The 15,215-nt window shown below is 50.5% G+C and overlaps 1 protein-coding gene across 1 annotated transcript in view; it reads right to left on the reverse strand.

Annotated features, from left to right (window-relative positions):
- Window positions 1-15,215, reverse strand: part of LOC122374035 (cAMP-specific 3',5'-cyclic phosphodiesterase 4D-like) — a 104,684-nt gene that overhangs the window by 13,566 nt on the left and 75,903 nt on the right. The window contains exon 2 of the mRNA XM_043352540.1: window positions 913-1,086. Within this exon, the coding sequence (XP_043208475.1) occupies window positions 913-1,086 (174 nt within the window). The remainder of the gene's footprint in view (window positions 1-912; window positions 1,087-15,215) is intronic.

Consider the following 15,215-nt stretch of genomic DNA (forward strand, 5'->3'; position numbering starts at 1 on the left):
TCGTTGACGATAAGTGACATCCTCTGATTGAGTTCATTATTCCATCACGGCGGGATGGAACAAGATTAGCCGGCCGGTCCGCAGTGGCCCCCTATGGGACAGTTGGCCTGACATCGCGCGATTTCCACCGCGAGCTACGGAGGCGGTTTAATTATACAGACGTGTGCCATTTCAATTGAGCGGGGAGTCTGTGCAGTTTGGTGGAGCGCTTGGTGCGATAAAGTATGCCGAGGCTCATGCCTGTTTAATATATGAGCCATGCATTTACTAATAAAACAGCAAATGTTATAAAAGATAAGCAGAACAAAAACTCGTCATAGTGTTTAGCCGTCCAAATGCGCTGCTTCTTCTAGGTCTCAATTACCAGCTCTCAAAGTTAGCGGTGTTTCGTGCCTCGCCATTGCACCCGAGCGGCTCCGAGATCTGATTAGCATTAAATGTCACCAGCTACTTAGCGGACACTCTGTATTCAGTGCCATGTCTGGAGTTCCGGGCACTCCATCTCCAGTGTTCAGTTACGACCGCTCCTTTCTCAGAGTTTGGAGTTTCGGACTTTCATTAACCTCGACGCTATTGCCCTCCGCAAGTTACTAAATGAATTCGTAGTGGCAATATCGCACCCATCGTGAGATGTGCTACTTGGAGGCGAAGTCCATAGCGTCGGTTTGTTAGTTACGCTTGCTGTTACTGCAGCATTCATTCATAACCAAGGACATTCATCACAAACCACTAACTTTTCAAGTTCCCTCACTGGTAATCTTACTCCGTCTAATAAATCATGCAACTCACTACTCTCAACGCCGAACGCCTACTATGCAGAATGTAAACTCCTAACAACTCATCCTCACCCCACAACACACAAACACAAACGTCAAACATACATACACTCTCCAAATCTTAGGTAACACTCACCCATCGCTAGCGATGCTAGAGTTCCTGGACATGGTCTTGGGCGACATTTCAAAGTCCGAGTCGGATTTGTAGATGAACGACTCGCGTCGTTGCGGCAGGCTCTGCAGGACCAGGCCCGTGGACGGTGACGAGCCGTCACCACGTCCGTGTACGCCGCCATTCTCAACGTCGAAACTGCAACGGAAGGAGGCGACCGTCAAACACGAGAAGGAGGTACGATAGTGAGGGATGCAAGCACAGCTACATGTTGTAACAGAAAGCATCTTCAACCAAGTCCATTGCATTGCCGGTGGGGCTCTGCACCAGCGTGGTCTCAAGCGTGGGTCATGTTTTGAGGCACAGCGAGGGTCCAGTGCGACTGAGATCGGCATCAGTAGGGGCCAACCCGTACAAACGGTGTAGTAATACATCATGGGAGATAACACTGGGGACACCATAGACGTGACTTCGGTGCTGACTGGGCTAAACGGCCGCCATTTGACCTGAATTCGATACATGATGAATGTCAAGCCATAACTCCAAAGTCTCGGGTAACTAAGACGGTCATTTATCTATGTAGACACCAGCGTGACCTCTACCAATCCGAATGATAGAGGCAAAAGGGGTTCAGTATTTTGTTCAACTCGAAGAATCTCTGTCCTTTGGCTAACAGTGACACATTCTTTGAAAGGCATTGTTATCCCAGCCTGAATGGCAGGATGAGTTTGTTCAAAGCTGGTTATTTGGAGCTTCCTTGCTTCTCTGGAATTAAAGGGCTATTATATTCGTAAGGATAATTATTTATAGGTAGGTAATATGAATAATAAATATGAAATAATCGGATATGTGACGCAAGACAGGCTGCCAAATATCTTTTTTTCCTTCTTGAAATGCAGTGCTCCATCGTACAAAAGGTTATCTATTCAAATCACCTTGACCTTGACCTTCAGAGTACACTGCACAAAGCGACTCAAAATGTCGTGTCGCGACGTCGTGTCATATCTCATTTTTGTATGCGCTTGTGCGCAATCAGCATCACATTATTCGTAAAAGGGCAAAGTAAAGGGCATCTTCTTTGTTTTCGCCATTCATCATGCAGTGTTGCAAGACGATCACAACTTGCAGAAGCTTACGAGGACTCTGCTGTCGATTCAGTATCGCGTGTCTTTGCATTGAAGTTTTTCTCATTAGAAGTTTGACGTTGAATCGATACCGATAACTAGTCGATATTCAAATGTGGCTTCTACATCAGTCTCATTGTTTATTATGATCAATGTAGGAGTCAGCGGAACTTCACAACCACATTAACATCTTAAGTCAGCTTTCAGTGCAAGTGCAAGCAGAATCATTATCTGTAACAGATTACAGAAGCAAAAGAGCACAACAGTGCACAATTTGTTCTCATAATAGAACACACCGACTCCAATTAAACCTGACATTGTTTTGGTAGCCAGTGTCTACTCGATGTGGTACAGCCAATTATCACTCACAATGCAGTCGACATCGCATTAGATTCAGTAGCGCATCATTCAGCTATGATGAGTGTTGTGCTCACTGCCGCTATGCACCCGGGTCTGTCAGATGTACGAATACAGCAATCAAGTCAAACATATAGTAGAGCTATATCGAGTCGGGCTCAGCCGTGGTGCTAATATTACTCGCAGCACAATCGGTGATCAGAGGTTGGATCGGCTCGGAAACACTTGAGGCAGCTGCCGCGAGCCTCTGAGCTTTGGCAATCTACCTGCTCGAAGGCTATTTCCTGAGCTGAGACCAGAGGATGACGGGATCAGAAGGCACTGAGCGAGGCATGCGATGTTTTATGGCAGATTGGCCGGGAGCCACGTCACTGATGACGTAAAAAGTAATGACTTATCCTATTTGGGTCTGACGCATCGGCGCGGGAGCCGGGGGGGCAGTGGGGGCAGCTTGCCCCCCGAACTCTGGGGCCGTGGGGGCGGTGCCCCCACAGCTTTGAGACGGAATACCACACTTTTTTTCCAAATGTTTTCTTTTTTGTTGAAAAAGCCGAGGGGTGAAAAATAAGTGGCCTAAAACCGGTGAGAAAACTAGATTTGGGGGTACCCTAGGTTAATCTCTATTATGGTGTGCCCCCCCCCCCCCCCCCAGTCGGAAAGTAGTTCCCGCGCCCCTGGTCTGACGTATATGACAGCGATGGTACAATCAAGCAAAGAATCTACTCGTATTATTATCGGTGTACCACGTCTGTGGTAAACGATGCTGGGTTTCATCAATCAGAATTTAGCTATGGAAAATAGTGCAGATGACATGTTATATACGTTAAAAAATATTGAACTTAAACTTTATCAGCTTTTGTGCTGGTATCAAGTTGCGTTTTGTCGCAGTAGGATATACGTCATATGTCATATCTTGGCCATCTCCATTCACCTGGTCCCTTCGATCGCGAATATCACCCACGTCACTCTGTGCACCGTCTACGGACAGCTTTCAGTGCTTACATGCTGCTCACTAATGTCCCATTGACGTGTCCCAATTATCCCATCTGAGCTACTCAATAAGACGTGCTCTTTACCGATCGTTTCAGTAACCACGATAGGACTTCCCGCCGTGCTGGGAAACATATTTGCCTGACGTACAAACATGGCACAATATATTGAGCGGATGGCGATGCCTAGAGAAACTCGGCTTGCTCGTGTGCATTGTGGTCGTTTGGTGCGCGTCATGTTTGTGTGTATGTGTGTTTGTGCGCGCGCCTGTATGCTATTGTAGTTATTGTTCGGTGAGCCGCGCTGGGCGACTGATTGGCTGTTACAAAGCAGCTGAGATCCCGGATCTACGTCAGTGCTGTGACACCGATCAATGGCTCTGGTGCCCACACAGATTGTCGCAGCTTTCAGTCCACCTTCGACTAAGTTATATATATTCATCCCTAAAAAATAGTGATAAAAACATTAAAAAAGTGAGTGAATAGCTTTGACAAAATGTGTTCTTAAAAGCATCTGGGACATTTCATCTAAACTTAATGTCGGTAATATTTTCAGCACTTCACGAAAGCTTTTTACTTTTTAACACCCCATAGCATTCTATTTAAAACCCAAGCACTTCAACCTCTGCTCAGACCGTATCTTTGCATCTTTACTGCATGCACTCATAAAAGTTGGAGCCCTACGAAAACAGCCCATTATCGGGTTAGCGGGGCGCGCTTAGGAGTGATGGGGGATCACGAGCCGGCTTTAGAGCGCGTCATGCGGCTCTTTGGCCGCCAGAGTCACGGTGGCTGCGGCTGCTGAAATGCCCCGGACTCGGCCATCAGGGCAGCCATAGTCTGAACACCGACCGGGGCACGGGGCGGGAGGACGAGAACGGGGCGGGGCACAGGCAGAGGCCTGGGAGGAGACCGGGCGGAATTCTGGAGAGGTGGAACAGTGGTCTGGAAGGAGGGTATCGGCAGAGATCAGGGAGAGGGCGGGACAGAGGTCCAGAGACCCGAGTCAGGATAAGGTAGAACTCTGATAAGGGGTGTCCAGGGAGCAGAGACAGGTCCGGAGAGGCGGAGCATAAAGCCAGACGAGGGACAGAGGAGAGATCAGGCAGAGAGTAGGACAGACGTTCAGAAAAATGGGAAGGGGCCGAGGCAGAACCGGACCTCAGAGAGGGACAAGTCAGAAGCTCAGAGGTCTGATAGGATGTTTTGACACCCAGGGTAATGCAGAAGAAAATACAGCGTCGCACTCCGCGGTAAGGGGTGGAGAGAATGACATATCAAAATAGGAACCATGACAAAGGATGAAGTAGCCGGAGTGTTCGAGAGGCTGCTCCAGAGAGCCTGGTTCCAGGAAGGGATCAGAGGCGGTCTGTAGGCAGGAATGACCGAGGGCATCTTCGTGTCCGACGACCGACGACCGAACTGCGCCATTCTCCGGGGGAGATGGAGCGTCTTCCAGAGACCGCGGAGCAGGGGACGATAATGGGGCGAGGAAACAGCCCGTACGGACTGGGCCCGGCGCGCTGAGCGACGCACGCTGCCAACTACACCGCGGGCCACGACCACTGCTGGCAGCCCAACAGTCTCCGATCGACAGCGTCGTCAATAGAAATTGTCGCCATGACACCATGAGGTCACCATGGGGTTGGTATAGATGTAGTTTATGTAAACGTTCGGAGAAAATACCTAGATTTTCGCGCGCCTGCTGTGACAATAAGTAGGATTGCAATACCAATTTAACTGTTGTAGTTCTCCTCTTTGCCGTGTGGTCACAACTGTTTTCCGATTTGTTGTATTTTCGTGTGTATATGAGCTCAAGTGAAATCGTGAATTGCATATACATTTCTCAGCATTGGTGTAAGGTAGTTATAGCCAGAAATTACTGCGACCATATCAATTGTTCAAATGTGCAAATGTTTCAAAAATTGAAATTAAATTCAGATTGTTCATTTCAGTCTCAAGAAACTGTTGAAAATCAAAGAAATCTGGCGATGACAGACCAGAAATTGAGGTGAGTAGCTTTGTAGACGCCCCTCAGGACTTACTCCATACTGTGAATATTATGCTAGCAAAACATTTCTACTTGGAGTTCCGACAACTTTACTTAAAGTTTATGGCCAAAAGTTTGGTGCAGATGGAGATCAGAGCAGCCGTTCGAGAGCATAGACCGAGCAAATGTTATCATAAGCTTCGTAGCAGTAACACCGCACCCTTGGCGCATCCCCGAGGAAAAACATCCAGTTTAATTGCAAAACGATGTTCAATAGCATTGCTTGTTACGAGATGTCCTACGAGATATCGAGATGTCCTGTGACGTATGTCCTAAAGCAGCCTTTACTCGAATGGTATGGTACGTGCTCAAAGCAGCATCTGCGGGCTACTCGGAAGCAGCTCTCGGAAAAATGCGACTCGTCTGGAAAGGTCACAAATAAGCACCTTCGTGGAAACACATCTCCAGAATGCCTTTAATGTTTGCATCACAATACATTAGCGGTCAAATTGAAAGATCGTAAGCCTTTTACCATGGATATTCTGGAAATCCATAACATCTAGAATAATGGCTTCCAGCTACTAAGACATAACACCTGTTCCAGAAAGACAACATCTTAAATCCGTCCTTACATGTGATGTCTGCCGACAATGGCACACTCGTGATGTAAGTACAATTCCTTGGTCGTGCATCTGTTTCATTCACTGTGTCAACCTACATTCCTGATGGCTAGTGATTCCTAACTCAACAATTTTACTTACCGAACCATGACATTCCTGCATTTTGCACCAGCAAGTCGTAAGTGGCATGGGTTTCAACCAAATCCCACAAACGAATGGCTAAGCTTATACTCGGACAGTTCGTAAACCCAGCTTAGTGTAGTGGATTGCTATAGGACTGGCATGTGAACATTACGGAAATGGGTTCCTGGAGGTGAAATGTGGTCCAGCAATCTTACAAAGTGTAAAAAGAGTCCACAGAGAGCAGAATAAATGACATTCAGCAGGAGGTGACAGAATCCACAGGGATTCATTTATCAGAAGAAATGGTTTCGGTCACCGATTGTGTTCACGCGAAATAGAAATGCAACAGGACAGAGAAAATGGAAAATGAGACTGATAAAACACGGCCGAGAGAGAGAGAGAGAGAGAGAGAGAGAGAGAGAGAGAGAGAGAGAGAGAGAGAGAGAGAGAGAGAGAGAGAGAGAGAGAGAGAGAGAGAGAGAGAGAGAGAGAGAGAGGGAGAGAGGTAGAGAGAGAGAGAGAGAGAGAGAGAGAGAGAGAGAGAGAGAGAGAGAGAGAGAGAGAGAGAGAGAGAGAGAGAGAGAGAGAGAGAGAGAGAGAGAGAGAGAGAGAGAGAGAGAGAAGAGACAAACACAAAGACAGACAGACAGACAGAAAAAACAGACAGATATTTAGACATACAGACAGACAGACAGACAGACAGATAGACAGATAGACAAACAGACAGACAGACAACCACTGCACACGTTGGGAACGTCTCGCAGACTTTTCTCAGACATATTGGCGGAGCGCGGCCGACGGAGACCTCTGCGGCCCGTCGGTCGCGCTAACACGACAGCCGACTGGCAGGTGACACACACGATTCATTCGGAGCAGTCCCGGCCCGCCGTCCCACTCTGCTCGGCGGCGGGCACCTTGGCAGGAGCGAGGGAACCAACACGAACGCCCCCGACGGCCCCAGAAACCGGATCGGAAGATGCGTGGGTGGGCCCGCCCCCGCCGCCGTCTGCCTTTGTGGCTGCCGCCAACTCCTGGAGGCCTGCCCAATACTATTGCACATCAATGATGTAGAAAGTTCTTGGACATTTGAAGCGGCTTTGGGACACAAATTGAGACCATTCAAAGTCTTAGCCGTAACAGCCTAACTAACTAGTCCTGTTTATTTTGTTGTGTTGGCTGCTTGCTACTAATCCTTCTGAAATAGTGGGCGTGTCGCTCTGTTTCTGCACACCATATTTCATTCTGATTATCAAATTTTATCACACTTTGAAACATTAGGCATTCTTACCGCGTAATCCCTGACCTCTTTTTTCCTCTGTGCTCACTTTTGCCTAAACCATCTCCATCTCCCACTCCTACACATTTCACCACCCGGCCGCTTCCCCACCCCTGGTCCTCCGACCTAACCTGACTTCCTTGTTGCTCTTGCGGTGTCCGAACGGATAGCCGGCGTCGCCGCTGCGTCGTTTCCAGGCCCTCCTCTGCAGTCTGCGGATGGTGAGTCGGTCGCCGACCACACCCTCAGCCGTGTGTCGGCGCGAGGTGCGCAGGCCGACGGGCGGCCTCAGCTCGCCGGCCGGCTCCATGGCGCTGACTGTGCGACCCCCGGTCACCAGCCGCCAGAGGAGCGCCATGACCGACAGCATGGCCCGCCGCCTGCCGCCCGGCCGCGACGACACATTGGACGACCTCGGCGCTCGGCCCACGGCGTCCAGCCGCTCCGACAGGGGTGTGGGCGCCGCCGCGGATCACGTGTGCACGGGGTGAGACCCCGGGTCACGCTGGATTGCTCGCAGTCAGTTCAGCAGGTTTGTCCCATCAGTCTTGAGATGTGGGGATCTTCTTCAATCACGGGAGGTCACTTGGTAGATCTCTGGAAAAGCTGGGCTTAAACACACGACACAGTGTTCTAGCTTTTAGCGATAGTCGATCGCATCGGAATCCTTTGGAGCTTGGGGACACTTTAGCAGCTCTCCATTGGTTGAGAACGCCAGATTCTATCTCAATCGGCTCTCAGGTTTCCTGAAAACGTCCAGCCCCAGACTTCCACTCTGCCGAACTAAAGTCAGCCGGGGACAAACGTCGCGGCTGAACTTCCGCTCGGGTGCGCTCTTCTGAGGTTCGGTCAGGCTGGTCTTGCACCTCTTCCGGTGCTCTCTCTGCTCTCCCACTCTTCCAGCCCCGTCAGGGACCAGGTCAGCGCTGCTTCCCTCGCCGCGCGGCAGCTGCGCAATATCTCACTGTGCCACCGGCAATGGGGGCGCGTTAGACTCATCGCGCTGCGTCCCCTGGGAGGAAGGCTCGCCGCAACAGCTGCGCCAGCTCTCCGCGCCAGGAGGAAGCCAGGAAACGCAGATTTACGGTCGGGCCGAGCCGGCTGGGAGGCAGGAGGTCACCAGCCCCAGGGAGGAAGGGCAGGGGAGAGGGAGGCACGCCCAGTGAAAGAGTTATGAGCTCCACTAACCCGGCCGGAATAGTTGCCCGGTGGGCGTCAGCTTGGAGCTCTTAGTGCCCGGCTGGTCCCGGGGGCGCACTGCAGCGGCAGGGCCGGCCAAGTGTGCCCAGGAAATTTTATTGGGCTCACTGAGCACATGATATTAGATACGTGGTCGCATTTCCGATCGGATATTGGTAACAGATATGTGGCTTATGCAATAATCTGCTCGGCTCCCGGGCAATATACCTAACCAGCGTCTCAGTGGACTCATGTTTGAGAAGCGTACAGACTAACGATAAAAGATATACAACGAGCATCTCAGACATTATTGCATCTCGAACTTGTCTGGCTCATCGTTTTTTTTTCTCGCTACCCTATACGCCCACACCTACTACTGAGTTTTCGGAGCGACACGAACAGCAGTAGATAGTGAGCAACTTTTTTCTCTGGGCCTCTGGTGGTAACTATCGCCGCTGATTGAAAGCGCTGATTGAAATCCAGCCAGGCTCGCGGCCAACACACAGAAACCACCCCTAACTCGAGCGGACCGCACGGCCGGCGGGTTCCAGTTCGCTCCGATAACAGAGAGCGACTCTTTGGCCACCATCGCGTGGCTGAAATGATTACACCGCTCCAGCGTCGCACATTGGAGCGAGCTGAAAGGATGTCGAATGACCGCCGAGCTGACGAAGGTCGATGATAAGCTCTGCGGAGAGACGCGGTCTGCAGCTTTCAGCGATTTGCTGAGAGCGAGGTTTACACCCAACTATGGCGAGCGTGCATGATAAATCGGTAGGCAGAACACTCTATGTAATTGAAAATATCCATATGATGTAGATTTATAAGTGACACATCCTGCAGCTTAACAAAAAAGACAGTTTAATAAAAAAAGACAAATCAACTGATTTACACTGAATCACAAATGAAAACCGGGATTGGAAAATCCTAAAAAAATCCTGCACGTCAGCACTATTATGTGGGCTATTGAATCAGACCAAATGCGACAGTCTGCTAAATCGTCAAATCAGCGAAACGATTTGGAGCTAACTCCGCTACCCACTCCACAACCCAATATTGAAACTTTAAACCGAGAATAGTGAGAAAAGTTTAAGGGAAAACACAGCTTAGTGGGGAAGGCTAACTGGATTGGAGGATCCCAATAGTTTTGACGAGTGTCATCAATGTATGTCTTCATCTAGCTCATATTCACTCATGCTTTGACATATAAGTGCATCCAATTCAGATAAGAAAGAGATGAAAGAAGCAGTCATTAAAAATGAAGGACCCCTGTCTCCATATATCGATCCTTGCAGCTTTACATTAATTCAAGCTTCACCAGCCACCACCACGGAAACAAGTGAACGGTTTGGCGACCGCTAAGCAATGCTACTAGCAATTCACATTAGGTATACACCATGGTCCATGGATGATATTCACTATACAAGTACATCCTCCGCAATACTGCCAGAAACTCATATTGCTTCCCGAGGCAAATATGCCCACGACAATTAGCCAAGAAAGTAGCTTTGCGGGGACCCAACGGCATCGTAAAGGAGCGGTAATAGCGAATGGGTGGAGCGCCTCGCCCAAGTCTTGGTATCGATTTGCTGGAGCGGGCTGGAACAGCAGCGGCGCTGCACATAAGGAAGTATGCATAACGCGCCGTGGTAGCGCTGACAACTATGCATATATGATCTGTACGAGTGTCTAGACTGTCGATGCTGACGCACGTAACATGTAGCGGGCGGATTCTTTCGCGACGCCTCGGCACGTGACGAACGTGACGCTCAGGTGGAAGACGTGACGACGTGACGCAGCGCCAGTCGTGACGCAGGTGCAGGGCGTGTCGGTTCGGCGCGGTACGCGCACGTGTGACCCTCTGATCGTCACACCTGTGATAGGTGTGATGACACCTGTACTAGGTGTGACGACACATTCGACAGAGTCGACGGACCGTGGCTGCCATCAGATGTTCGACACCGGAACTCACGCTCTGTTATAGCGAGTACTACCTGCTAGAAGCCATACAATCCATGCCACAGTTGGCGGATGCGCGCGGTTAATGTATGCATAAGCCTGCTACGAGTTGAAGTACATCTCTGATGTCTGACTCCGATGTCATCCCACCTCCAGGTGTGCCGAGCCGGATGCCAGCGACACAGCTGAGCCAAGACTGAGCTGGCTTCCTGTATCGCATAGCTGACATATGGCACCAGCCACCGGCCTTACCGGGCAAACCACTGCAAACCTGTCGGCGTTGTCTTATTTGGAAGGTAGACACATGTCTGGAATTAAACATGATGCTGACGCATACGTCGCGGTCGGGTAGGATGGCGTGAACACATCGCGACGGACGACAAGAAAGGTGTCTGCAGGCTTGGTGTGTGTCGACCCGGCAATGTTGCGCAATACAGAGATGTACGCGACAAAGCTGGCCAGCTCACATTTCAATAAACCGAGAAAATGTGTAGGCCAAAATAAAGCAATGATGGACTATTTTCATGTTTCTAGGCTGCCCATATCGATCATGCCTTTCACGATTTATCACAGCGGACCGAGGCGTTATAAACAATGGCAGTGCTGATTTGGAAGTTTTGCATTTTAGTTAGGCCACAGTAGCAGTTCATTTTACTTATCGGAATAGGAATCATGCTGATAGGCATGAATCAAAACAATCTATAAATCAAGATACCGATCTCCTGTTTCCAAAATCGGATAAATGAGAAACAGCTGATACATCCTTTTTGACGTAATGTCTCAGATGAATCGTCGTCACTTCGAGACAATACACAGATATCATCAAATCACCAAATATCACTGCATGACTGCCTCAGCATTAGCAATGGTAAATACCAACCAGCGACCTTGTAAATGTCAGATATGTCCACGCTCCTCGACCCTTTACGCTCCGGCTGTTCAGTCGGGCTCGGCTTATTCCAAGTGACGCAGTTCGACGTCGAAATACCGAAGTTTGGAACACTTGGACAAGGATGAGAGGGTTGAGAGAGCAGCTGGACAGAAAGAGGAAGAGAGAGAGAGCTGGAGGGAGAGAGAGAGAGAGAGAGAGAGAGAGAGAGAGAGAGAGAGAGAGAGAGAGCTGGAGGGAGAGAGAGAACTAGAGAGAGAGGAAGAGAGAGAGAGAGAGAGAGAGAGAGAGAGAGAGAGAGAGAGAGAGAGAGAGAGAGAGAGAGAGAGAGAGAGAGAGAGAGAGAGAGAGAGAGAGAGAGAGAGAGAGAGGCCCCGAGGGACCAGTCACACCCCGGTGGTCTTGCGTACACAAGGAAGCGTAAACAGTGCAGGCTCCATTGTCAACAGGGCCCGCCAGGGAGCGGCGCCCGCAGTGCCTCGAGCGACCTGATCAGCCACAACAGACCAGGGGCAAGTTTAGAAGCCGGTTAGAAAAAAAAATATTCGAATGAACTTCAATTTTCACCCGACTTCGCCATTCACTCCCCGAATGTTTGAGGAAAAGATAAAAGTGCGGTGATAATCGCACCACTCCTAATCAATAACTAGAACTGAGTGCAAACTGACAAGTCACTAAGAGCTTCACCAGGTCGGTGTGAGCCATCATTTCCCCCTGGTGCGGATAAGCCGAGTGCAGAAGACGGTCACCGTATTAGGGCCGTATCAGTTCCTGACAGTCTCTCTCGCTATGGGGCCGCTAGGGACGGATCTCCGGGGACCATCATGGACGGACGGAGGGGGAGGACCGGGGGGTTGAGGTCAAAGGTGGGTCTGTATTATAAGGTCATGAGGTGTTAGTGGAAAAGGATGAACTTAGATGGTCTGATATTAGACTTGACGATGGAGCCGTCACACATAATTGTCGGAAGAGTGGGTTTAGATGTATCCTGAGTAGTAACAAAATTTAATGTCTCGTTCTTCCGTGTCACAAATATTTTGTTCGACGTCAGTGTATTAGTAAGAATGGCGCCTGGATTACCAATACCAGCCAAATCGAATGTCTTAACAATCGGATGTCTGTTGTGAAAGGTTATCTATAATTAAACGAGCCGCCTAGCTAAATTCCTAAGATTTATCTAGAAATAATGTATCATTTTAATATTCGCATCACTATGTCATGCGCTCGCGGAGGAATTCGTCTCGCAGCACTCCACCGTTCGTCCCTGCCAGCGCGCCGTGTACCGGGACCCGGCGCCGCTGTCGGCGTCTCAGATCATTGGTATTCACCAGACCTCCTATCAGTACCCCACGGGCCTTCAGCCACGGCACCGCCACAGACTAAACCAGCGCCGAAACCTGACCAGAAACGCTGATCCTCAAACAGGGTAAAACAGCGGGTGAGAAAACATGGCGAGATGGGACGAACTGTGTGCGAAGTGCATACTACGACGCGCGAGCCGCGAGGCGGCGCAGCAGCGTACTTGGCACCGGCGAAGCGCAGTGGTCCGCACAAGACAGTCAGTACGACGTACGACGTCCGTCGAATGGACGGAGGGGCCGCCCGGGGCGGGCACGACCCGGTCCGCCCGCGGCCGCCCCAGCCAGGGGTCGATACCGCCCATCGCCCCTGGTAAAGGTCACCGCTCGGCGCAGCGCACTCTGCGTGGTGAGCGCGCGTGAGCGTTCAGCACTCGCCGAGCGCTCTCACGTAACCGAGCCAAGGCCGTCGAGGTTCGTATCTGTCACAGAGGTCGTAAACTACTCGCCGGCGCCGAGTTATTAGCCGCCTCAAACACGGCGTCGTATCAGAGCCCGGGTGGATCGGCCCACAGCGGCGACCCGCCCCCTCCCCCGCCCCCGCCCCCGTCATCAGGGCCGGGGGCTGGCATTGTGAGGCCGAGGCTGGGCGGGGAGGGACGGACCACGGCAGGACTGGGAGAGAGCAGAAAATGAGACAGAAATGGGACAGCAACGGAAACAGAAAAGAGGCGAAACTAGGACGGCAGGAAAATGGGAGGAAAGTGATGTGCTGGAGCGAACGGCATGGTACAGAATATTACGGAAGAGAGTAATTTTTGTAAAACAGAGAAAAGCCAACTGAATATTTGGCAACAAGAATAAGATGGAGGAGGGAGATGACAACGAAGCAAACTGGCAACTGCTATGAAAGATGTCATAGTCGAGTAGGATAGCGCGGAACGGAATGACCTGGAACATGACCCTTGACCACTTATATGTAGCGTGAAGATGAGACGACGCAGCAGGGGCAAGGATAACACGGGAGAACCATCGCAGACGTCCCACTGGCCTTCTCCGTTCGTCCCGGCGGATCCAGAGAGCCCTCTCGGCCTTACTCGTCCGTGGCAGGGCACGCAGATACCGATAACAAAAACAGCGCATTGTTCGCCGCAGCGCGCAGTGTGGGAGGTCGGGGGGGGGGGCTGTATGGCGCCGGCAGGGGGGGGGGGGGGCGCACAGTACCACTCTGTGCCAGTGCGTGGTCTTGCCAAGACGGCTAATTGCGCCGGAGCGGTGGTACAGAGTAGAATTACTTGGCGATGCATCTCATCAGCTGGCTGAAACCGCCGAAATGGGTGGCAGCCATTTCACAGATTGCGAGCTGGGGCATTACTGAGGCTTCGTAAAGCAGCACGAGGCTCCGGATGGCCGCGCGGTGGTATCTATGATAATGCCGCGGAAGCTCATTACCCAAAGTAAAGGTCAAAGGGAAGATATGCGCGCTTTGTGTCACGTAACTACTGTAGTTCGAACTAAGTATCTTTCTGTGCCTGGGTTTACGGTGAGAAAAGGCCGCATTATCCACGTGAAAAGCTGCACATGTTACCGTTTTCCTAGCTATCCATCAATCTGAGTGCAGCACAAAGGGCTCGCTTTGAGCGCCCAGCACGATAGTAGCAGGCTGAGCAGCGAGGGCATCTCGCTTTTAGAGAAGGTCATCACCTTTGAACGGCAAGCGTTGCAGGGATCAAGCACAAAAACAGCTCAATCTGCATTGTTCGCAGCATAAAATCGATGCATAGAGAATCAACAAGTGCTCATCTAGAACTTTTGTTGCGAAGTAAAGATTACGTCACAAGCAGGCCAGTGGTATCGTATCAGGAAACAAAGCAAATGTTGTTAGAGTACTTCCTACACCACATCATCAGTTGTGGATTGCATGGCAAAAATGCATCCAATGTTATTAAGATAAAGGGTCAGGGGTCACGCCTTTCATCCTCCATGCCAAGGCCGCAGGTAACTAAGACATTATATGGTGCCTCAAATCACGCCTCAGTATAATGCAAACTTCTTATTAAGCGATTTGAATGGACGTACGGGGTCAGGTGTAAGGCATATTTACACGGTCAGCGTGCCGGCATAATTCAGAGTTAGCCTCGTAAGTGGGTTATCCATCGCCCTCCTACAGGCCGTCGCTGAACGATGGCCCATTGGTTAGTCCGGTCATGAGCGAAACCCACACGATCTCGCCGCATGTCCCGAACAATGAACGGCTAAGTGTTGTTTATTGGCCTCGGGTCCGGCTCGGTGCATTTAATTTTGGGCGGGTCTGACCGCTGTGGCTGGAGGACACCACCCCGCATATACCCTACATGCCCTAATCGGTCAGCCGGGACGGTAAGGAACAGCATACCACCCGTACTTATCCGCCACTATCTTAGCACTGCAATCATTTAGTGTGCAGTGTGATGCATGCCTACCTCTGTAACTATTAATCAGAGATCATTTTGAACCAACCCGAAATTTCATTTTTTTTTACTG

This window comes from Amphibalanus amphitrite, unplaced genomic scaffold (genome assembly GCF_019059575.1).
Source record: "Amphibalanus amphitrite isolate SeventyFive unplaced genomic scaffold, NRLGWU_Aamphi_draft 001591F_arrow, whole genome shotgun sequence".
NCBI classification, from domain to species: domain Eukaryota; kingdom Metazoa; phylum Arthropoda; class Thecostraca; order Balanomorpha; family Balanidae; genus Amphibalanus; species Amphibalanus amphitrite.